General features: G+C 47.2%; 1 protein-coding gene across 3 annotated transcripts in view; it reads left to right on the top strand.

Moving 5' to 3' along the window:
* The window catches only part of DCPS (decapping enzyme, scavenger), a 43,889-nt gene that overhangs the window by 5,430 nt on the left and 13,792 nt on the right, over positions 1–24,667 (top strand). For all 3 annotated transcript variants that reach the window (XR_007410603.1, XM_049109774.1, XM_025464970.3), the window contains exon 3: positions 20,845–20,990. Coding sequence is in view for 2 of the 3 variants with exons in the window: in XM_049109774.1 (XP_048965731.1) it covers positions 20,845–20,990 (146 nt within the window). In the remaining variant the exon portion in view is untranslated. The remainder of the gene's footprint in view (positions 1–20,844; positions 20,991–24,667) is intronic.

Genomic DNA, 24,667 nt, shown 5'->3' with positions numbered 1-24,667 from the left:
ACCCGACCTATGGTAGGTGCTCACTAAATGCTGCTGGAAAATGAATCCACAAACTGACTCGGGTTTTTCCTGTGGGCCAAGTGTTCCTCAGCCACAAGGTGGCGGCGTTGCCCAAGTATTCCTGTGGCCAGCTCCTTTGGCCTCTGTGCCAGAGCCGCCTGGGCCCCACCTCTCCAGTCTTAAGAGTACATCACGGGCTCTTAACGCTGCCTGGAGAGGCCTTAAGGCATGGTTCCTGCAGTCTCAGCCCCCCACCCCCAGCACCCTGTACAGTTTTTGAGTTTTCCTGCTGTCTCTGACTGTTCCTCCAGACGTCCTTCCCGTAATACTGCTTGCTGACAGAAGGCCCCCTGCCCCCTGTTTCTGAGCCAACTGCTCTCCCGATTTCTTCCGGTTATCTCTACTCACTGGCAGATTTCTTCTCTTCCAGCCTGAAGGTTTTGCATTCTCCTCCTTTATCCCTCCTAAATTCTCAGCTGACCACAAGAGGCTGCCCTTTGAAGCCACTCATGGCCCCCCACCCTGTTGACACAATAGAGACAGCAGGGAGTTGGAGTCATACAGGCTTAGGTCTTGTCCTGGTGCTAATACTTATTGGCAGTGTCAAGCTGTTTCTGAGTTTCAGTTTAGTGTAGAGGTGAAAAGCAAGCCGTCATCTGTGCTGGACTCCTGGCTTTGCCATTGCACCAGCTGTAAAGACTTGGTAAGTTTTTGTATTCTTTTAACAGAGACAAAGTGCCTCCTACATATTCGGTGCTGTGCGAGGTAGGTATCGGTGAGTGTATTAGGTATTCGCCGTGTCTTGGAGTTGTAGTTGCGGGACAATGGCAGACACCAGACAAGGAAACAGATGAGCAGGAGAGGGGTGCTTGGGCCGGGGGTCCAGCAGGGCGCTCTGTGGAGGTGACACTCCAGCCGAGACCAGCACGATGAAAAGGAACCAGCTGTGCAAAGAGCTGGTGAGGGGCGGTAAAAGAATGTTTGTGGCTGAGGGAATAGCACGTGTCTTGGAGGAGGAAAGAGGAACAGAAAAGAGGCCCTTTTGTTGGGAGCTTGAGGGGGCAGTTGATGGCTGTGGTGTGTGACACACATGTTGGGGAAGTTGCTTCGGTTATGTAGTTAAATTAGGTTAGTAAGTGAACATATTCTGGGACAGTTGTGAAACAAATGGCATAAGGAAATGTTTAAAGGGTGCCTGAGTGGCTCAGTCGGTTAAGCATCCGTCTCTTGATTTGAGCTCGGGTAATGATCTCAGGGTCATGGGATGGAACCCCATGTCCGGCTCCATGCTGGGCATGGAGCCTGCTTAAGATTCTCTCTTTCCATTCCCTCCCCGCTACCCCGCAAAAAAAAAGAAGTTTTAGCCTCTGCGCACAGTGAGAAATACATCTTACATTGTGACCCAGTACATGTGAATAAACATACATGGGAAAAAAGGAAACAAAAGGTTTACAAAATAACACCTTTACTTTATCAGACACTGGTTAATATTTTCAACTTAATTCCAGTCTTGTCTGTTTCCTTTTATTTATTTATTATTTAAAGATTTTATTTATTTATTCATGAGAGACACAGAGAGAGAGGCAGAGACACAGGCAGAGGGAGAAGCAGGCTCCCTGCAGGGAGTCCGATGTGGGACCCTGGGCTGACACCCTGAGCTGAAGAGTGTGTATGCTCAACCACTGAGCCACCCAGGCATTCCTTGTCTGTTTCCTTTTAAATGCTGGTCTTAACTTCCTAAATTAATTTCATCATGACTGTCATGGGTTATGACCCATGGAAATAAGGTATATAAAACACTTAGCACGGTGACTGGCATATGATGTGTATCTGGTAAGTGTTAGTTATTTTTTATTATTGTGTTTTTCCCATTAAGATTGCATGAACCTTAAGTGGAACAGTATAGATAACATGGGAAAATGCCTAGCACTGACCATGGGCAGGTTTCCTTTCTTCCCCCTGTGGCATGTGGCAAAAGTGAGGGCTGAGTGGGCCAGATGGCTGGCATCTCACTGCTGCCCCGGCCATCCATGCAGGGCAGAGCCTGGATCATCTGCTTCTTCAGCTCTCACGCTCTCACGCCCGTGGCCCATCAATGGAGCCCTTTCATTAAGATCTCTGTTCTCTCTTACCTGGGGGAGGAGCCGGGAGGGATAGTAGAGAGAGGGGTGTGACTCAGAAATCCAGACCATGCCTAAAAAGGCCAATTGTTTTCCCCAATGTAGAGCAGGGGTGTGGAATCTCAGGTTCAGAGGAGGAGAAGGCGTCTGTGTGTGAGTGAGGCCAGGGCAGGGAGTAGAGGGAAGCTGGGAATCACATCTTCTTTTGGTCGCAGAGAACTCCAGGTGCTTTAGCTACAGGTGTGGTTTTCCTCCGTGTTCCTTGCAGAAGCAAATCTGGGACCTCTGCAATCTTGAGTGAGGGCTTGCTTGGAAGGAGCATTTTAAAAGCTAGCCATTCCCATAGGAGTTTCCTCTGGTAGCATTGTTCACGATAGAAAGAACTAGAAACAATCTAGAAACTAGATATCAACTAACAATAGAATAGATAAGTAAATCAAAGTGTTTTTCTGCACCAGACTACTTCTTTCAGGCAGTGAAAATGAATGAGCCACAGCTACACATGTCAAGAATCTCACCATATTGAGCAGGAAAAGCAAGACACAAAATACAGAGTGTGGTTCCAATTAGATAAAGTTGAAAAACAAGCAGAACTAAACAATACACTGCTTAGTGATGCATGCATAAATAATAAAATAAGACGAAAAAAGAAATGATTAATGCCTGATTCAGCACAGTGATTATCCCTGGCAGGGGCAGAGAGGATGTCAAAATTCTGGTAATGCTCTGTTCCGTGGGCTGCATGCTCTTTGCATGGGTGTTCTTTTGTTTTATTTTTGGTCCTTAAATGGTGCCTATTTCATATACGTGTGTGTATGTGTATAAAAGTATGTATACATGTGTATATACACACAAGTTTTACGTTGTACAATGTATTTCCCAATTAAAAGTTAAGAAAAACCAGCAGGTCCTTAGAAGAGCTAAGAATATTCTCCCACTAAATTCTAGGGTCCTGCCTTCATTCTCAAATTTGGTTTCCAGTCACTCTGACTGAAAGTGTTTGATTAAGGCCTCCTTCCTTTGGGTTTTAGGCATTAGCCGACTTCTGTTTCTGCATACCACCTTTTCTCTGGTGCAGAGAAGTGGCGGGGCCTGACTCTTTTCTGTCCAGTGGACAAGGGAGCCTGTGCTGTCCTGGAGCACTCTCCAGCATGGTGCCAGCCCTGGCCGAATAGAGCAGTGTGGGGAGGCCCTCCAGCAACTGGAGACAAGGGCTCGGTACCAGGCTCTGTGGGCTCCACTCCAGCACATACTGGCACGAGCCCATCACCCTATTCCCTGCGGGTGTCCTCGGCAGGCCTCCCATGGCAGCTGAGCTGAAGGGCAAGAGTTCTCTGAACATTGACCCATAGGAAAAGTCTTGCCAGACAGATTATCTCCTGAGCAGGATGTTGAAGAGCTCCATCATCTCACATGAGAAATACCCTAGGCTTGCTTGCCAGTGGGTGACACCTGGGCAAGTCGTGGAATTGCTCTGAGACTCAGTTTCTCTGGATGAAAAACAAGGAATCAGATATCTGGCTAGCCCACCTCACTGGGCTTCGGTGTCATATTAGAGGATAGAACCACAGTATCTCAGGTTTGAATGGAACTCTAGAGGTTTATTTAGTAATGTGATTCTTAACTAGAACTATTCATCATGAATGCATACAAAGCTCTCTCGAATACAGAATCTGGACCTCCTGAATAGGTCTCTGTGATAGGGGTAGGCCATTTATCAAAGTCATACAGTCACATGGTCAAGTCATCAAATAGCACTGAAGGGCTTACATACATAGCCAGGAATAGGCTTTTGTATCACTCTGCCCCACCCTGGTCCTGCTTTCCAGAAACAACTACCATGAAGAAAATTTCTGGGGTTAGTGCTTCTGGTAGTTGCCTCCAGACCCTTAACTGATAAAGAAGATAATGCAGCTTGTTCTTGATTTGTCACATTTTGACCTTCTCAGTCCCCCACAGTGGAAATGGAAAGATTTAGCTCCTTTATATATTTCTCATCCTCCCTCCCCTTCCTTCCAATTTTTTATGTTTATATTATTATTTTTAGGGTTTTTAACCATTGCTTTTGGAATCCTAAATATACTTACCTTTAGGCCTTGATCCCTCTCCTTGAAGTGTTGTCACTCTCTCGGTTAAGAACATCCATCCGTGCCTCTAGCCTTCTCTTGCTTTACTGTCTCCTGACTTCTCTGTCAGCCATGCTTATATTTTACATTGTCACGGTATGTTCTGCTGCATGATTGTAATCAAGCCTTGTGTGCTTTGTCTGAGCTGCTTGCCAGTAAACAGTGTTTACATTATGGTGGCCACAGTAATGTGCACTACACACTCAAGCGCACTGCTGGAATTCTAGTTCCTCCCCCACCTGCCCAGTGCATGACACCCCTGTGTCCCTGTAAGAAGGATGCATCTGATGTCTAAGTCAAATGGATTCTCTGTTCTCACAGCCCAGCAGTTCCTCCAAGTCATGCTGCTTTTTTAATTTATTTCCTATTTGAATCATTATTTTATGTTTTTCCTTTTTCGTAAAGTTTCTAGTTGCCTCTTTTTTTTTTTTTTTTTTTTTATTAACTGTAGTTAAAAGAATCCGGTGAGCCTTTACTCTGTTTTTGAAATTATCCAGCCACTTAGTTTGATAATTCATTACATGATAAGTCCTTCCTTCCTGGAAATATTGTTTCCAGAACACTCTTTCCTGCTGCTCCAATCTAGACAGCTGATTCTTTAGGCATGCTGCATGGCTCTTAAGACTTCCTGTCACAGTGTTTCTAGGTTAGATGCACTCTTTTCTGGATTTGATGTCTTTTTTTTTCTCTTGTCTTAGTCTCTTATTTAGCTGAAATATAGTCTTAAGTACTTCCTCAGAAAGAACACATGAAAGGTAAACCTTGAATCCTTTATTGTGCCCTTGCTTTTGATTGATGGTTTGACTGAATACAGAATTTAAATTTCTTTCCCCTCAAAACATTTAAGGCACTGATCTCTTGACTTCAAGCATCCATTGTTGTTAACAAGACTTCTGATGCCAGTTTGATTTTCATTTTCTTACAGTTAACTTGGTTTTTCATCTTCATTCTCTCCCCCCCCCCCCCTTTGTTAGTTTCCTTCTCTGGAAGCTTATCTTGGTATGCTCTTTATCTCAGGTGAACTGAAATACTGTAAGGCTGTGTTGAGGTTGGATTTTTTTTTTTTTCATTCATTGTACCTGGTACTTTTAGATCCTTTTGATTTATAGTCTTATGTCATTTATTCACTCTATACATTTTTTTCTGTCACTTCTTTGATAATTTCCTTTCCTCTTTTTTTCTTTATTTCCTCTTACTGGAAATGCTATTAGGTGTTTGTCTCCTAAAGTGCTCCTGTGTATTGCTTCTGTTCTCCTGCTTTACCCATTTATGTCTTTTCTTTTTATAGTCCAGTAGATTGTCTTAACTTTATCTTCCAGACCTTTCCAGTGAAGGTTTTAACTTGGCAATCATATTTTTAATTTTCTTCCCTCTGATTTTCTGACTATTTCATTTTCTCTGACACACTAATTAGAATTATTTTAAAAATTATCTCCTGACCCTTCCATGATCTCATTTCCTCTGAGATCTGGTTCTGGTTGTTTATTTTGGTCATTCTTTTTCAGGCTGCTGGTTTTCTTTTAACATCTGGTGAATGTTAGCTCATTTGTGTTTAAAAATGAAGAAGCAGGCTGATAATCTACTATACTTTGGTAGACTTTGTCCACTATCTATTTGTAGGTCTGTTTCCACAACGGGTTTCCTGGATGAGTAGCTGGCTCAATCCTGTGTGGATTGGGAGCGGGCCTTGTTGGCTGGCTGGCTGGCCCTGCCTAAGGGTGCAGCTTGACTGGCACACTGGAGACACCAGCACCCACTCTGGAGCACTCACGCTCTCTCATCCACTATAGTTTGTGGGCTGCTGCTTTTTTATGATTGGTGAGCTAAAAATGGTTTTTACATTTTTTTTAAAGATTTTATTTATTTGAGAGAGAGTGAGTGAGAGAGAGCGTGAGCCAGGGGAAGAGGGAGAGGGAGAGGGAGAAGCAGGCTCTCCACCGTGCGGGGAGCTTGATTTGGGACTTAATCCCAGGACCCTGGATCATGATCTGAGCCAAAGGCAGACACTTAACCAGTGGAACCACCCAGGCGCCCCTGGTTTTTACATTTTTAATGAGTTGTTTTAAAAAATAGAAAAAATTAAGATGAATGTGAAAAAGAGACAGCATGGCCTACAACACCTAACATATTTACTGTCACATTTTCCAGAAAAGCTTGCCTGCCACTGCTCTAGCCCATGGTTTTCTGTCTTGGGAGGATGGATAGCCATCTTGTTTTCCTCCATCATTATGAGCCTGCCCCTGGGATGAGGGTGTGGCATTGGGTGGAACCAGTTGGTACAACAGTTCTCTAGATAGCCCTTTGATTGGTCCCAACTTCCAGTTTCATTTCCCTTCTGGTCCTCTGTAGCTAGTTGCTCAGAGCCATCGAGGTATGTACTGTCAGGCTAGAGGTCACATAAAGGATCATCTCATTTGTGTTTAAAAAAAAGAAGAGGAAAAAGACCCTGGGCTGTCTGGGTGATTCATTTGATTAAGTCTCCAAGCTTCATCTCGGGTTCTGGGATCGAGCTCGCCGGGGTCTGGGATCAAGCCTGCGGTGTTGGGCTCCCTGCTCAGTAGGGAGCCTACTTCTCCCTCTCCCTCTGCCCTTCCTCTCACCTTTGTGTGCGAGTGTGCACTCACTCGTGTTCTCTCTCCCTCTCTCTCCTGCCCTTCTCTCCCTCAAATAAAGTCTTTAAAAAAAGACCTTTGTGTAGATATGTTCATATATATGTAAACTCTTTAAAGACCAGGATAGTAAATAACTAACTTTGTTAATTAGTGTTTATTTCAATGACTTACGAATTATTTGAGAATTTATTCACGTGATGCTTGGATAGATATTTCTTAGGATGTTAACCTCATCCCCAAATAAAGCAAAGGAGCAGATGATAAGATTAGCCTGGATCGGAGTCTCTGCCTCCTTCCTTCACAGCCCAAATGATCCTCATTGTGTGGGACCTGCCACTTCATCAACAAGTACTGCATCACACCCCCAAGTACTGTACCTCAACTCAGGTGAATTACATCTCTCTATGGAGACACACCTGAAAGATGCTAATAAAGAGCTCACAGCTGCAGAGGAGCACACCCTGGGAGCTGGTGGGTTAGGGTGTGCAGAGGTGGCTCCTGGGATGGCTGGACTTGATGATGGCGGGGTGGGAAGTAGAAGGGGTTTCTGGGTGAGGGCAACACTGTGGACAGAGCTATAGGGTGGGCTCCTAGCATTAGCTGGGCTTTGAGATGGGACAGGGGAAAAGGTGAGTGAGCCCACAGGAATCTACTCCTTTGGCGTCATCACTTGCGGCCACCTAAAATGGCAGATTTCTGTCGACTTTTCTCTCTGGTTGCTTCAGACGCCAGTGAGCCAAGCCCCTTCTGGGGTTTGGAGGGACAGTAGAATAACAACAAGCAGACATTTCAAGATGGAAAGGGTCCTAATACCTGGGTAAAATTCTCGGTCCAGAATCTGGGTTCTGTCTTTCTCTTGGTGGTCTAATTGGCTGGTGCACTCCTTCCCTGCCACCTTAGCTCAGGGAACCCTTGCACCCTGCCTTCTCTGTGTCCCCATCTCCTCCCTTCAGCTGAGAGCAGAGGCCCTCTGTTCAGTTCTCCATTTAGACTCATGGCTTCCACGGAGCTCAGAGAAGCCATTGCATTCAGAAGCGAGAAGTGAATAGCTACTGAGATGTAATCACCACCCCAAGACTGGTGTTCTTGTTCCTTCTCTCTCTCTCTCTCCCCCCCTTCCCTCCCTCCCTCCCTCCTTCTCTCCTTCCCTCCTTCCCAGATGGGGCAAGGTCCCAAGGCTCTGTGGCAGTCTTGAGGCTCAAGTCAGCAGAAAAGTCAGCTTACTCATGACCAGTGGGCGAAGGCAGATTACCCACAGGATAGCTGGTTCCACTTCACTGCTTGGCTCCGGCTGTGCCTGCCAGCCTGTGGCAGCCTGGTTCTGTTGTCCCCTTCTGATCCAGACTTCTTAGTGAGTGATAGCCTAGAATCCTGGTAGTCCTGGGCCCCTCTCAGTGGGGGATGTGTCCTGTACCTTTGATCTCTCCTATCTGACCAGCACACACAGTATGGCCGTGTCCTTGGATGTCGCACTGACACTATGTCAGTGCTCCTCTCTGAGTGAATAAGGAAATACCTTTAGACAGGAAGTTGAGAGCAGGGCCATGTTTTAGAATTCCTGAGTATTCGGTCCAATAGCTTTTGTAGACTGGTCTGCTTAACTTCAGAATAGCTTATTCCTGTGTGTGGGGACATGGGGGTCTCTCAGCTCTAAGGGCAGGACTGTGTGTCAGTGGCTCCCTTGTCTCATTTAGTACCAGTTCTCAGTCCTTCTGTTTGAATGGAACTCTGGGAAGTGCTGAAAGCCCCACAGCCATTGTATAGCACCATTTCCCATTCCTAAAGGACCCCCTCTGCTACCATGTGACCAAAGGCCATCCCAACAGCCCTGGAGCAGCATTCAGAGTCACCGAATTTGCTCCTGGGTCATCGGGTCATATGCCCCGTCCTCTCCCTCCCAGGCCTCGGAGAAGGAGGGAAGGAGCCTGTCAGATCAGGGCCTGGCTAAAATCAGCATCTGCCTCTCCTCTGCCTCGAATAGCATCTCTGTGCTGTCATTGAGACAGGTAATTAGTGGTGTGAAGGTTTGCTGTGGAGTGGCCAAAGCTTCCAATAGGATCCTGACCACACCCTTCATCCCTGTTTATTTGTGATCTTGAGGTCTCTTCAGGCCTCCCCTTGAGTACTTTCAGCATCCCTGCGGTGCAGGACGTGACCGCCTGCTCTCTGGCCACCATGATGCTGGGCTGAGGACAGGGTCCCCTCATCAGGGGAGATCCCCAGGAGGAGGGAAGATAATACAAGTCCTCAGGAGACCCTGCAGCCTCCCTCCCTTGCCAGCCCTTCTGTCAGGGCCCTTTGACGGAGTGCCCTTCCAGTCTGGGTCACCTGCTCCATCACCTGACTGGCCTCTGCTTGGCCCTTGTGGAAGGTGGGGAGGGCTTCACCCACAGATCATGCTTTGCTCTTGTTTCTCCCCGGCTGCCCTGATCCTACACATCTGGGTCAAATAAGTTGAAACTGGCTCATCATAATGAAAGGAGAGCAAAAGCCACAGACTGAGCCATAGAAATTACCTCATCATGTAGAAGTCATCAGTAACGGCTGGAAAGCAGTCTTGTTTGAACATGTGTATGAGAAGGAGAGCAGACTGTCTGTGGTTTGCATTTTCATGTTTCATGTGCAACAGCGTTTTCCTGGGGATTTGGCTAAGCTAGCCTTGGCAGAGAGCAAGAAAGGCAGCTGCTCTTTCCCTCCACACAGCCCAGCCTCCACCTCTGAAAGCAGTTGGGCTTTCGTGTCTGGGTGGAGAACAGGGGGTGGGTCTATTTACTGGAGAGAGCCTTTCCGGAGACTCTTAAGGGTCTTAGGAGGCAGAACAGAGCTGTCCCAGCCAGAGGCACGCAGGCCTGCCCGCCTGAGCTGCAAAGAGAAGGAGTGTGTGTGTGGATGGGACCAGTGTTCATCTGGGATGCATCGGTATGACCGCTCCTGCTGCCAGAACATCCCTGCTGCCCCAAGCCCCACCAGGGCTCAAGACCACTGCAAGGCCCCTCTCCCTGGGCCCCACCACGGGCATCCCTTCCAGAGAGGCAGCGCTGGCATCTTTGGTGAGGAGCAGTGGGAGGCGATACAACGTTCATAAATCGAAACGGCCATTGTCCCCTATTGTAAGCGGGATCATCTTCGGTCCCCGCATGCCCCATCAGAGCCTGCTGCAGCCCAGCATCTGGCTGCCGTGGACTCCCAGAGCTGCGGAACACATGCCTCTGCCCCCCTCCCTCCAGGGGAAGCATGGCAGAGTGTGGTGCTGCTGATCTGTGCAGGTCCTGGTGCAGACCTCCCAGGGTGCAGCCCCAGTCTCTCTGGCACCTTATTATGCCCGTTGGTTTTGCTGACAGCTGTTTACATGTCTTGGGAGAGCTTGGAACTAATCATGTTTCTCCTATCTGATAAGGTTGCTTTTTGGAGAGCCTGGCCGTAGTACAGATTTCTCAGGGAAACGTCTGAAAGAATGGCCCTGTGGCATTGGGAAAGCAATATTGCGTAGAGGAGTCAGACTGCTCACGTTCAAATCTCAGTTCCACCCCTTACTAGTAATTTGCCCAAGGCAAACCTCTCTCTGGCCCATTTATTTATTTTAATTTAATTAATTGATTTATTTGAGACATAGGCAGAGACACAGGCAGAGGGAGAAGCAGGCTCCCTGTGGGGAGCCCGATGGAGGACTTGATCCCAGGACCCCGGGATCACACCCTGAACCAAAGGCAAACATTTAATCACTGAGCAACCCAGGTGTCCCTCTGGGGCTTAAGGAACAGCGTATTTTTCAGTTTTTAATGTATTTGCTACATAAGTGATCCATATTTTTATTGGAAAATATAATAAATGTCCCCCAAAAAGTAACTCAAAAGGTTACAGTTTATAACTCCACCACCCAGAGATAGCCTTTCAACATCTTGGGCTATGTTCTGAATTTTTTAGACTTTTCTCTGCGCTTATGTGTATGCAGTTGTGCGTGCATATGCTCTTTGAAAACTAAAGTGGCATAATCTACTGTTCTGTAACTCTATTGTTAGGGCCTGATATGTGTCAGGTGCTGTCTTAGGCATTGCACACACAGTATGTAAAGCAAAGTCTCCGCTCTCAAGGAGCTTACATCCAGTTGGAGGAGATGAACCATAAATAAACAAATAGGTCAGGTGGCGGGCGCCTGGGTGGCTCAGTTGGTTAAACGTCTGCCTTTGACTCAGGACCAATGTCAGGGTCCTGGAATCGAGTTGTACATTGGGCTCTCTGCTCAGCTGGGAGCCTGCTTCTCCCTCTTCTTCTGCCTGCTGCTCCCCCTGCTTGTTCTCTCTCTCTCTCTCTGTCAAATAAAATCTTGAAAGAAAAAAAAAAAGGTCAGGTGGCAATAAACGGGTAAGAAGAAAAAGAAAGCATTATACAATGTTGTTACAGCCTTCCTGACTGTATTGCCTATGCTCTACCTTTCCTCTTCATGACTTCATTTTATAACTGAAACAAACTTTTCTTTTTCTTGTTAGTTCCTTTTGTTTTTTAGATTGCACATATAAATGAAATCATATAGTATTTGTCTTTATGTGACTATCTTGTTTCACTTAGCACAGTAACCTCCAGGTCCATTGGTGTTGTCGTAAGTGACAAGATTTCATTCTTTTTGAAGGCCGAGTAATATTCCATCATATGCACATGCATGCATCCACATACACGTCTTCTGTATCCTTCATCTGTCGATGGACACTTGGACTGCTTTCATCTCTTGGTTATTGTAAATGATGCTGCTCTAAACGGAGGGGTGCATATGTCTTTTTGAATTAATGTTTTCATTTTCTTTGAGTAAATACCCAGTAGTAGGGAGGTCAGTAGGGGGATAGGCTAACTGAGTGATGGCCATTAGGGAGGGCACATCATAAGATGAGCACTGGGTGTTATACAATGTTAGTAAATTGAATTTAAATAAAATTTTTTAAAACCCAGTATTGGAATTACTGGGTCACATGCTATGGTGATAGATGGTGACTATACTTATCTTAGGGAGCACTGAGTAATGTATAGAATTGTCAAATTGATACGTTGTACACTGAAACTAATACATTGTCAACTATACTTCAGTGATACATTTTTTCTTTTTCTTTTTCTTTTTTTTTTTTTAAGAGTTTATCTACTTGAGAGAGGAAAAGAGAGCACAAGCAGAGAGAAGGGGCAGAGGGAGAGGGAGAAACTGACTCCCCACTGCATGAGGAGCCTGACATGCAGCTCAGCCCCAGGACCCTGGGATCATGACCTGAGCTGAAGTCAGATGCTTAACTGACTGAGTCACCCAGGCACCCCTCAGTAATACTTTTTTTTTTTTTCTTTTTTAATCATTATAAGGGAGACAGAAGGACAGGGACATGGGCTTCCAGTAAAAAAGGGAACATTTTGCCCATCCGCTTCCTCTGAAACCTTCACTAAAAATGACATTAAAGAAATTACCGTACAAAAAATGATGCCATGGAGACTAGAGAAGGAAGAAGAGACAAGCCTAGGAAATGATGGGGGTGGTGTGGGAGGGATGGAGTGACTGACCCAGCGAATATGTAGGAAGGAAGCCTGAGCCAGTAGGTCCCATAAATCCTGTCCTACTTCATATAACTAGGAGCTGCTCCTCCCAGAGATCCAGTCTCTGGAGAGGTTCAGACAGGATCTAGAGAGGTTAGGTACGGTGAGCGGGGCTCAGGGTACCGAAATATAGAGGGTTAAGGAGAAATTTTCATATTCAGTGTTAAGATCACCCCATGCTCTCTCCTGCCACCCGCCAGCTCCTTCTCCTCATCTCTCAGGATGCTGTCAACCAGGCTTACGCCTCCATGTGTGAAATTGGAAGTCATGCATGGAGAATCTGACCAGCCCAGGAGAGAAGGCGAACTCTTGGGGATTCTGTCCTGAAGGGCATATGTAGCCTGATCATCCTAAAATGAAGATCCAGGTGAACACACCTATGTCCACAGAGCTTCCTATTGGCTTTTTAGTGCTTTGCCCTCAAATGTGAGTGAGTGGACAGGCAAGGGTGAACAGACTTGAGTAAAGCACCCATTGATCAAAGGAAGGAAAAGAAAAGAACCTGGAAGAAACAAACTATGCAGGGAGAAGAAATTTGCAAAAATGGTCATTAACATCTGAGACAAATGATCTATCAAATGCATAAGAACAAGATGACGTCATTGAGGAATTTTTTTAAAGCTCTTAGGAATTGAATATGTAGCAGAAGTGAAAACTTCAACAGAAGAGAAGAAAAAGTTGAAGAAAACTTCCTCAGAGGCAGAGTGGCAAGACATGAGATAACAGAGACAGAAAAGGAGGAGAGAAAAGTGGAAGATGAATATCCCCACAGTTGTTCCAGAAAGACAGGGCAGGGGAAGCAGGGAAGAAAATGACCAAAGAAATAAAATTGTTTCCCAGGATTGAAGAACGTGATGTTTGAGATTGAAAAGGTCCATTACCGGGGATCCCTGGGTGGCTAACTAAAATCATTAAAAAGAAAAGAAAAGGGATCCTTGGGTGGCGCAGCGGTTTGGCACCTGCCTTTGGCCCGGGGTGCGATCCTGGAGACCTGGGATCGAATCCCACGTCGGGCTCCGGGCATGGAGCCTGCTTCTCCCTCTGCCTGTGTCTCTGCCTCTCTGTCTCTGTGTGTGTGACTATCATGAATAAATAAAATCTTTAAAAGAAAAGAAAAGAAAAGGTCCATTACCCAGTTTGGGGGATGAGTAGAAACCACTCCAAGACCCATCAACGTGACTGGGATATTGAGGACAATAAGAAAACAGGTCAATACGAAGGACTGCAGATCAGAATGACCTCAGACTTCTCAACAGTAGCATCGCAATCTAGAAGATTGTGGAGCTCTCAGGTTCTGAGGGTCATTGCTTTCCATTGTAGAATTCTTTTGCCTAACTCTTAATTATGTGTGACAGTGGAATAAAGGCATTTTCAGATGATCTAGGTCTCTAAATGTATCTGCCTTGTACCATAGTTCTGGAAGCAGCTTGACTTTGTGCTTCAGTGTTGCGGTCTTTGATGTGTTGCCGGATCAGCGACAACAGCTACGTATGGGAACTTTTTTTTTTTTTTAAGATTTTATTTATTCGTGAGAGAGAGAGAGGCAGAGACACAGGCAAAGGGAGAAGCAGGCTCCATGCAAGGAGCCCGACATGGGACTCCATCCCGGGTCTCCAGGATCAGAAGTCGATCCTGGGTCTCCAAGATCAGGCCCTGGGCTGAAGGTGGCGCTAAACCGCTGAGCCACCTGGGCTGCCCGATTTGGGAACTTCTTAAAAAGGCATACTGGTGGGCCTGACCCCACATGTCCTTCGTCAGATGGTTCTGATGCACCGTGAAGTTTGAGAACCACTGCTTTAGTAAAATATAAATGCAAACAGGAAAGAGGAAGCTAGTGGTCCCAGGAAGCAAAGTACCCAGCAGTCAGAGAGAGGGAGAGGCAGTGCCAGGAAGGATGGTGGTACACAGAGCTCCAGAGCACAGCTCTACCTGCTGGAGCAAGTCAGTTTTAACATTAAAAGGAAGTTTTTAAAAGGGTGCCTGGGTGGCTCAGTCGGTTAATAATCTGCCTGTGGTTCAGGTGTTGATCCTCGTACCAGGACCAGGACCAGGAACGAGTCCTGCATCAGGCTAGCTGCTCAGCAGGGAGTCTGCTTCCTCTGGCACTCCCTGCTCTTGTGCTCTCTCTCTTTCTCAAATAAACAAATGAAATCTTAAACAATTAAAAAAATTTTTCTATAAACAGACATGGATGTGGGGGTGAATTAGTGACAAGTTTATAGAAAAGTGAGCAAATAAAAGAATAATTACTAACTCCATATACCAAAAATTGTACTAAAAAGGAAAAATAGTATTCAGCACTGCACAGCATTTATGTCATTTCATGGTAGTGTTGACATTGAATACTGACTTATCCACAATTGTAATATAGTTGTATTGTGAGGACAGGGGACGGAGGGTTGTATGTGTGTGCATGTGTATGCACACTGGTAAAAAAGCTAAATCCTATCTTCCATAATGGGAAGTCCATAAGTAAAAGTGAAAAGTCAAGGGGGAACAAGATAGAAAAATATTTGTAATTTAGAACTGTGAAAGTACACAACCAAAGAAATGGCAAGAAGAATTGAAAGTGGTCTATGGGGAAGAGCAGGAAACTTAAAAACCAAACTTCATATGACTCTAACCTATGTACCAGCACACCTTCAATTACAAATAAAAGCAAAGTTTGAAAAAGCATGGTAGGTGGGGAAGTTTTATAAGGAGTATCAGGGAAGTCGTTTTAATGGATAATTGTCCCTTGAGCAGTAGTAGGGGTTGGGGGTGCCGATCCCCCATGCAGTTGAAAATCCACTCCCCCCTCAAACTAACTCCCCACTAAAACTCCCGCAGAACTTTACTACTCTCCCCAAACTTAACCCCTCATGCAGTTGAAAATCCACATATAACTTCCAACTCCCCTAAAACTTGATAGCCTACTGTTGACTGGAAGCCTTGCTGATACAACCAGTTGATTAACACATATTTTGTATGTTGTACATATTCTATGCTGTGTTCTTGCAGTATTGAAATAAGGGATCCCTGGGTGGCTCAGTGGTTGAGCTCTGCCTTTGGCTCAGGGCGTGATCCCAGGGTCCAGGGATTGAGTCCTGCATCAGGCTCCCTGCAAGGAGCCTGCTTCTCCCTCTACCTGTGTCTCTGCCTCTCTCTGTGTGTGTCATGAATAAATTAAAAAAAAAACTTAAAAAAAAAATTTTTTTTTGAAATAAGCTTAAAAGAAAATGTTATCAAGAAAATCATAAGGGGGCGCCTGGGTGGCTCATTTGGTTGAGTGTCTGCCTTTGGCTCAGGTCATGATCCCAGAGCCCCAGGATTAAGCCCAACATCCAACATCGAGCTCACTGCTCATTGGGGAGCCTGCTTCTCCCTCTGCCCTTCTCTCTGCCCATACTTGCTCTCTCTCTCTCTCTCGCTCTCAAATAAAATCTTAGAAATTCTAAGGTAATATACATTTACAGTCACCTATTGTGTTTATTGAAAAAAATCACATGTAAGTGAACCCATGCAGTTCAAATCCATGTTGTTGTAGGATCAGCTGTATTGTAAATATTATCAAGAGAGGTTTTTGAGGGGTTTGAAATTGTTCCGTGCTGGGCTTTTTTTTTTTTTTTTTTTTTTTTTTGAGATTTTATTTATTTAAGAGAGAAAGAAAAAAAAAAAGAGTGAGAGAATGAGCAGAGAGCAAGAAGGAGAGGGAGGAGCAGGTTCCCCACTGAGCAGGGAGCTCAATGCAGGGCTGCATCCCACAACCTACACAGATCATGACCCTAGCCAATGGTGCCCCCCACACTCACACTTTTCTTTTAAAAGAATGCTAATAGGAGGGCAGGATTGGGGCATTCCTTGTTGTTTCTCTACTACAGGGAAAAACTGGGTGGGGAGGTGCCAGGGACTGCTCACTCTGGACAGGTGGCCCCCTTAAGTCAGTTTGCCAAGTGGAGGCTGGCAGAGGGCACCAGGAAGGTCATCAAGCCTCATGTGCTGACGTACGAGGTTGGCACCATGGTACCATCGCTGAAGCCCAGTCCTGAGCCAGACTGAGCTGTGGGAGCAAGGGCGCCACAGTTTCTGTGTGAAACGGGGATCATCATGATACCCACCTCACCTTGGTTGTGAGGAGTGAATGAATTCATGTATAGCCCGGGCATGGAACAGTACCTGGTTTGTCTGTTAGCAGTTAGCTCTGAGAGTCCAAAGAACAGAAACATTTGTTTTTGTTTTATTTTGTTTTTCACTTTTGAAAAAAAATTTTTTTCAACCCTACTAAAAAGTTGTAAGAATGGTACAAAGAACTCCCTCATAAAAGCCCTATTGTTAACATTTTGCCACATTTGCCTTTTCTCTCTCCACACACATGTATCATATTTTGTTGCTAATGTTACTACTGAAAAGTAAGTTGCAGACATCATAACCCTTCCTTGCTAAGCACTTTAGTTTCTGTTTCCTAGGAACCAGAGTAAAGTGATCAGTTTTAGGAAATTTCACATTTACACGAAGTTTGTTTGTAATACAGAGACAGTTATGGAATTTTATCAATTGTTCCAATACCATCTTTCCAGCAGGACTCCCCTCTCGTGTCCAGGATCCAGTCCAGTCCATAGCGTTCTGTAATCCAGAGCAGTCCTTCTGTTTTTGTTTTCTCTCACTTCTACCTTTTTGCAGGGTTATAAAGCCACTTGTTTTATAGGATGTCCCTAGATTGGGCTTGGCTGGTACTTCCTCATGATCAGATTCAGACCATGCATTTTTGGCCAGAATACCACGGCACATCCCTCCGGAGGCTTGATGGCCGTGTGTCCCATTAGGAATGAGGTTAACTCAGGTCACCTGGTCCCTTCGTCATTAATAAGTAATCTCTGGCGAGAGATTTTTGAGATTGTGTGTGGATATCCTGTTCCCCAACATATTTTCACCTGGTGAATTGAGCATTTATTGGGCACTGACACTTGACCAAAATTCTCGTGAGGTTCACTTGCAAGTCAACATCTTGATTTGGCATTTAGATAGACACCAAAGTTTGCTTTTGCCTTCCAATGAGAAACTTAGCATTGGGAAACATATTGATTTTTATCAGAGATATTTTTTTTTTCAAAATTGGCTCAGAATTACCCTTCCTAGGCTTAAAGTCAGATTCATTTATCCACTTGTTCAGTAAGTATTTGTTGGGTGCCTACTGAACAAGTGCTAAGCCAAGTGCTATTGCAGGTGCTGGGGATAAAATCATTTTAAAACTTTTTTTTTTTTTTTTAAGATTTTTACTTATTTGAGAGAGAGAGCGAGCACGAGTAGGGCGGTGAGGGCAGAGGGAGAGGGAGAAGCAGGCTCCCTGCTCAGCAATGCAAGGCTCAATCGCAGGACCCTGAGATCATGACCTGAGCTGAGCCACCCAGGTGCCCCTAAAAAACTTTTAGGAGAAACCCCTCTCTTCCCGGAAGGTACATTCTAATGGGGAAATCAGACGTTAAATCCATATTATATTGTCAGGTAGTGAGGAATGAGGAAAGTGAGTTGGCAAGACAGACAGTGAAGCAGTAAGGGGAGCTTCTCAGCTGGGCTGTTGGAGGTCAGGAGGTTGGTTGAGGTCAGACACTGCCTAGCAGTGGGAGCAGCTGATCTTAGGTCTTGAGGTGGGATATGAATTAGTGGGAGTGTGAGGAGGTCCTTGGGGGCTCAGGCAGAGATATCAAGATTGGAGAGAGGGCTGGGGCAGGATCGTAATGGGAAGCCAGGGAGTGGTCCAGGTTTGAGGGGGCAGCCCCTCAGGAGGAATGGAAACCAGCCCTCGCCCCTGATGCCTGCATGTAAGGCCGCCCTGCCCCTGCCCTGGGCTTCTGGTGCTGGTCTAACAGAGACCAGACCCCGAGGTGATACTAGCTAGCTTTGAGGGGGCCTAGAGTCCACCAGTGGGGCTTCTGCGTCCAGGCAGGAGTTTCTCAGAAAAGGAAGAAAGGCGGCAGGAAGTGAGCATTTGGAAACTATGTTTTTGTGTTTTCCCCGCCGCTGAGAGGGAGGGCAGGAAGGGGCTGGCCTGGGGAGGCCCCTGCTTCCCAGCACCCTGGGTGGCTAGGCAGTCTTTGACAAGCCTTGGCAGACAGGGGCGTGCTCGCAGGCCCAGCACTTTCTGATCTGGAACAGCCCGGGAGCCCCAGGCTGTGAGCCCAGGGCTGTGTGTTCTTTGCCAGCAGGTCAGGCTGTTCTCCAACGTGAGTACTGCCTTTGTCCCAGGCCATCTCCCCCATACTGAGGGGGCCATCATTTAGAGCTTTACCAGCCCCAGGCTACCAAAGTAACAGCAAACACAACAAAAGTAAGAGCTAGCACCTGAAGGGCACTTTTCTGGTGGGATGGGGGGTGGGGGGCACTCTCTGAAGGCTTCCCACCTACTGCTCACTGACTTCCTTTAACAAGGTCCTGGTCACACAGCTGCTAAGTGCAGATCTGAACTCAGGCTGACTGGCGCCAGAATCTCTGTTCTTCTCTGCCGAGCTACACTCAGATACAGGATTTATCTAGAGCCCACTGCAAGAGTCAGGGTGATGCCATTCACTCTGTTTGTGGCATTTTCTTGCCTCCTGGGATCTTGGTGTACTCGACCACTAGCCTGTCACCCAGGGCTCTTAGTGTTGAGAGTGAGGAGTGGGGATCTGTTTGCTGCTGCCCAGAGGGTTGCGAGGAGGCCTTTGTGCCTCCCTTTCTGGGTCAGATCCAGAGATTCCCAGGAAGTGGGGTGACACGGTGCCTCCAGTGGTCCAGATGACATGTTTTGTTTAATGTTGAGTACAATTCCATGGGGCAGATTTTATGACCACTCTTTAACAGATGAGGAAACTAGGACTTTAAGAAGTTCAGTAACGCACCCAAGGTCACACAGGAGGGGGAGAGCGTTGTGTCAGTTCGGATCCAAGAGCCTTCTTTGTGCCATGCAGCTTCGCCTCCCAGGGCTGATGGGCCAGGGCCTCTGATCCTCACCAGAAGTCGTGGGCTGGGTGTAGCACCTCTGGCCTTATCTACCTGGCCGCTGGAGTAATATGGGGCCGGTACGCAGGTGTTAGAAGAGCACCAGCTTCAGGGTAAGGAGACCCCAGGTCCAGTGTTGCCTCTGCCACACCTCATGGCATGATACCAAGTGAGTCCTGACTCCTGTGAACCTTCTCACTCCCCTGTGAAATGAGGATCCTAGCCACCTACATTCTTAGACCAAGTAGGAAAGTATAGGCTGGTGGTTCTTAGCTGGGCCTGCAGGTATGTGGTGGGTGTGGGAATTTCCTGGGCTGTTAAAATATGCCTGCTGGGCCTTCCTCAGGTTTCCCTGGGAGAGTGCTCTGCATGGAGGGTAGAGGAATCAGGGAGGACGTGGGTCTTTGAGAAACGTCTCAACTGATTTCAGAATACCGTTTTCCTTTCCTGCCCTTAACGTCTACATTGAAGCACTGCATATGAATGATAACAGTTGTAGCAGATGTTATTAAAAATTGGGAAAAGCATTTAACTGAAACCAGGTGGTGTTGGACCAGGACCCTAGCCTAGAGTCTGTTTGGGAAAACTTCAAGATTTCCTGCTGATGAAAACAGCGGTTCTCACCTGGGGGTGATTTTGTCCCCCAAGAGACACTTTGCAACGTCTGGAGACATTTTAGGTTGTCACAGCTGGAAAGAGGGTTTTACTAACGTCCCAGTAGAAGCCTGCAGTTCTGCTAAACATCCTGCAATGCGCAGGACGGCCCCTCCAACAAAGAAGTATCTGAGCCAAAATGTCGATGGTGCCAGGCTGAGACAGGCTGATTAAAAATAGCCAGCACTGACATAGTATTTACTCTGTGTCAGACATTGTTCTAAGTGCTTCACAGGTATTAACTTGTTTAATCCTCCCAACTCTGGGACATAGGAGCTATTATTATCCTCAGTGGACAGATGGAGAAGTCGGGGCTTGTAAAGGTTAAAGTCGGGGCCGGGGTCATGGTCCCGAGGAAGGGATGGGCAGAGCCAGGACTTGAACCCAGACTGTCCCGCTCCCGAGTCTGTGCCTTGAACCATGGTCCTATGCCGTACTTTGTAGGAGGGGAGGCTGCTTACCTTTCATTTTCAGCTTTGGGTCCCAAAAGCCACATACCAACAAATTTGCTGTGTGACAAGAGTCAGAAACCTTTTGTTTCTGTGCCAAGAATATAGAGGGGGAAGGATGAGGAGGGGCCCAATGACCCATCAGCGAAAACCCTGTGATTTCCAGATGCTGAGTGTGATTCACCTCATGAGCTGATCGGCATGAGGCTCCTCATGGGGTGACTATAACCTCTTAGCCTTTGGCTCCTTGGGGAATCAAAGACGGGGTCTCAGTCCCTGCTCTGTGCTGGGGACCAGCATGTGACAGGCCTGTGCAGAGAGCACACCTAACCTTGCAGTCCTGTGCTGTGTTTGTCATCTGCAGATGTAAAGGCAACCGTGGTTTACCCGGCCACAGAGAAGCATCTACAGAAGTACCTGCGCCAGGACCTCCGCCTGGTCCAAGAGACGGGAAGCGATTACAAGAACATCACCTTACCCTACCTGGAATCCCAGAGCCTCAGCATCCAGGTGACTGGCCCAGGGGCGCAGTCACAGAGTACCTCCCTGTGGGCAGTGTCTCTCTCTCTTGAGGCCCTGTCAGGGGCCATTGCCTTCCCATAGGTTTGGGGTCAGGCAGAGAGCCCAGTGGAAAGCCCTATCCTCCGGGGGATTTCGTACCTCCTAGCATGGGGGTCAGCACACAAATGTGGAAGGAGCTGCATGAGATAGGAGAGGATGAGCGGCACAGGACGCTCTGGGCTGAGGTGGTCACTCTTTTATCCAGGGTGGTCAGAGAAGGCTTCCGTGAGATGGGAATTCCTCCTGGTCTTGGGCGTGCCACTGAGGCTCTGTGGGACTCTCAGTGCAGCCTCTGGGCTTTTGAAGAACCTGTGTCTCCAGTTGCACTGAGACCGTCTCCGGAGGGCCGTGCCCTCAGCTGGGTCTGTGAATGGATCAGGACTGAAGCCAGAGTCGCCCCCCTACCCTGCTCCAGACTTTTGTTCCTGGTTCCACCTCTGGGAATGTAGGCCCAGAGTAAAAACTTCATCCACTTGTTCCTCTTGCCGTTCACTCCCCAGAGGGCAGGGTCCTGATGGCCTCGGCAACTCAGTGCAAGACCTCTTCTGCCAGGAGCTGATGTGAGGTTTGGCAGCATCTTCAGCCACTAGACCAGACACAAGGCCATTTAGCTCAGAGATCACGACTTCTCCCTGGGCCGAGGCCCAGTGCCAGCCTGAGCCTATGCCTGGAATTGGCCCCGAGTGAATGCTCAGCATTAAATATGATGGATGAGGCATTTCCTCACTCACTCACTGGCTCTCACCATCTCTGTCTCTCCGTCACTCCCTGTTCTCTTTGAGCATGTCTCACCCGCTTTCCCCAAGATGCCGGTCGTGGCGGTGGCGGGCACTCACATGCAGGGCACTCGTGGCCATTTCTCCCTGGCCAGAAGAAGGGAGGGGTCCCAGGTGTGGGGTCCCTGCCAGGTCAGTTGTACCTTCGAGAAGCAGGGGCAGGGTGGTAGGCAGTCATGTGGGAGGCCCTGTGTGCCAACAGCTCGTTTTCCCACGGTGGACCCCGGGCTGTTAGCTCCGGCCCTGCTGTGCTGTGTTGGCACCAACTCCTCTGGCTTACGCTGGCATGAGATATATATTTTTATTTTATTTTATTTTATTTTATTTTATTTTATTTTATTTTATTTATTTTATTTTATTTTATTTATTTTATTTTATTTTAATTTATTTATTTATTTATTTATTTATTTATTTATTTATTTATTTATTATTTATTTATTTATTTAAGGCCCTGCACTTGCTCTGTCCTCTAAGTGGAAAGGAGATGTGTCTCCATCTTCCTAGATAGCTGCTGCCCTCCGGGGTCTTAGAGGAATCTCTTGGAATAAATGTTCTGTGGCACCAATTGCATACATGTGGGATCCAAACAAGGAAGCTCTTAAAGTTGGTGTGAGTTATATGTGTCCCTCCTTTTATACACCACCGCCTAGTTCCTCTTGGAAAATAATACAATAGAATTCCACTACTCTACCAAGTTCTGTTTGACTCAAGCACTGGGTGGCATCGGGCCATGGCCCCGTTGATGACAACAGGTGCTCTGCTGGAGGCTGCGGTATTTTTTTCCTTGACTGTATCTAGGAAGTTTACAAGCACTTAGCTCAACTGACAACAGTCATTATTTTTATTGAGCATCTACTCTGTACCAGGCTGTGTGCTAGGCTCTGAAGGGTCACCAAGGTAAACACTTGTAATGCCCCCGCAGTCTTGTAGGGAAAACAGACATGGCGTCTGACCAGTAAAATTTAACGGGATAAGTATTATCCCATGGTGGTTTGTATCCGAGGTTCTGTGGTGACCTGAAGGGAAGTGATCAGCTCAGACAGTGGGGACGTCACAGAGGAAGGGATCCTCCCATTGGGTTTTAAATTTTTTTTTTTTTTAATTTATTTATGATAGTCACACAGAGAGAGAGAGAGGCAGAGACACAGGCAGAGGGAGAAGCAGGCTCCATGCACTGGGAGCCCGATGTGGGATTCGATCCCGGGTCTCCAGGATCGCGCCCTGGGCCAAAGGCAGGCGCCAAACCGCTGCGCCACCCAGGGATCCCCTCCCATTGGGTTTTAAAGGACAAATAGAAGTTTGCAAGGGGGACAAGGCAGAGAACGGCGTTCCAGGCAAAGGGAAGAGCAAGTAGAGAGGCTCAGTGGGCTGGAGGATTGGCAGGAGACAAGAGGAGCGGGTGGGCAGAGGCCAGGAGCAGGTGTGTGTGCCTTCAGGAGACCAGGAGCTCCCAAGCCTTGCTGATCATCAGGATTGCTTGGGAAGATCATTAAAAATACAAAGCACAGGGTCCTATTCCAGATCTATTGGATCAGAATGTTCAGAGAGTGGAGCTGGAAAATCTGTATTTTTTAAAAAAAAAATTCTGTTTCTAGTGATCATCAGATTTCGGAACAGTTGCCATAGGCAATGAGCATCCCCTAAACGATTTTAAGCATATGGTTTCCATGAGATTTAAAAGAATCGCTGGAGTCCGGTGAGCGTGAGTATGGGAGCAGGAAGGCTCTAAAGGCTGGTGTGGGGTCTGGACCAAGGCTGAGGCAGTGTAGAGGGCTCCGGCAATGATTGGAGAACCAGGGCTTCTGGTTCACCAGGAGGTGGCGGATTTGGAGAGGCAAGCCGGGTGGCTCCAGGTCCAGCGTGGGCCGTGTGTGCATAGGTGGTGGGATCTTTAACCAGGATGGGGGCGTGGACAATGCACAGGGTTAATGTGGGAAACCATCCGTTCAGTTTGGGACTTATGAGTGCTCACCAGGTGCCAGGGACTGTTCCAGCATTCTCTGTGCATCACCTTCTTGAATCATCTCTGCAGCTTTTTGGAGATGGAATTCACAGCCAGCAGTGTCACTGGCACCTGTGCTGTCAGCTGACCTTTCTGGTTCCTCAAATTTGAGGTGCTTATAACTCCTCAGTAAATAATGTCATCAGACCTCTGGGTCCCGAGCATTAAAGACCCTCAAGCTCAAACTGTTGGTCTGTGAATCATCAGGTTGAAGTTTAGTGTCATCCCAGGATTTGGATTCTTACTCTCAGAGCAATATGAGTGCCCTGCACTTCTGACCCCAGCCCCTTGTCTGGAAGGTGTGATTAGAGACCCCGTGGGGATTGAGATTGGTGCCACAGATCATGTACCAGCACACAGGGGGCACCAGAATGGTAGCTGCAATTGGGCACCCGTAGGTCTCATTCCAGGGACAGGGTAGGGGGAGTGCTGAGCTGAGACAGCTGTAGGTGTGGGCAGGTGAAGGGTGGCCAGGAGGAGAGCAGCTAGCAGGTGGGTGAGCAGAAAAGCAAAAGGAGAGTGGACAGGGAGTGAGATATCCCAGGGGAGGAGAGTTGCCAGTATCACCTACTGCAGGGAAGCCATACCAGATGCATTCCAGAAGCCAGGACTGGCTGAGTCTCCCGCTCCCGGGCTGGCTTTCTGATGGCTCTCTGCCTGTAACATGCGCCCCCACCCTGTGATTCATGTGAATTCTGTTCCCTGGTCCCCTCCCTTTCTTATCTGGGCTGCTGGCCTGGAGCTTCACATAGATTTACATCCCTCCCGCTCTCCCAGAGGCCTTCCCCATGTGGCTCAGAGTGTGGGCTCTGGGGCCAGACTCTGGGTTGGAATTGGGTGGACTCTCG

Source organism: Canis lupus, chromosome 5 (genome assembly GCF_003254725.2).
Source record: "Canis lupus dingo isolate Sandy chromosome 5, ASM325472v2, whole genome shotgun sequence".
Classification (NCBI taxonomy): domain Eukaryota; kingdom Metazoa; phylum Chordata; class Mammalia; order Carnivora; family Canidae; genus Canis; species Canis lupus.
Note: the sequence above shows the minus strand (reverse complement) of the source record. Positions and strands in the feature narration are given on the sequence as shown.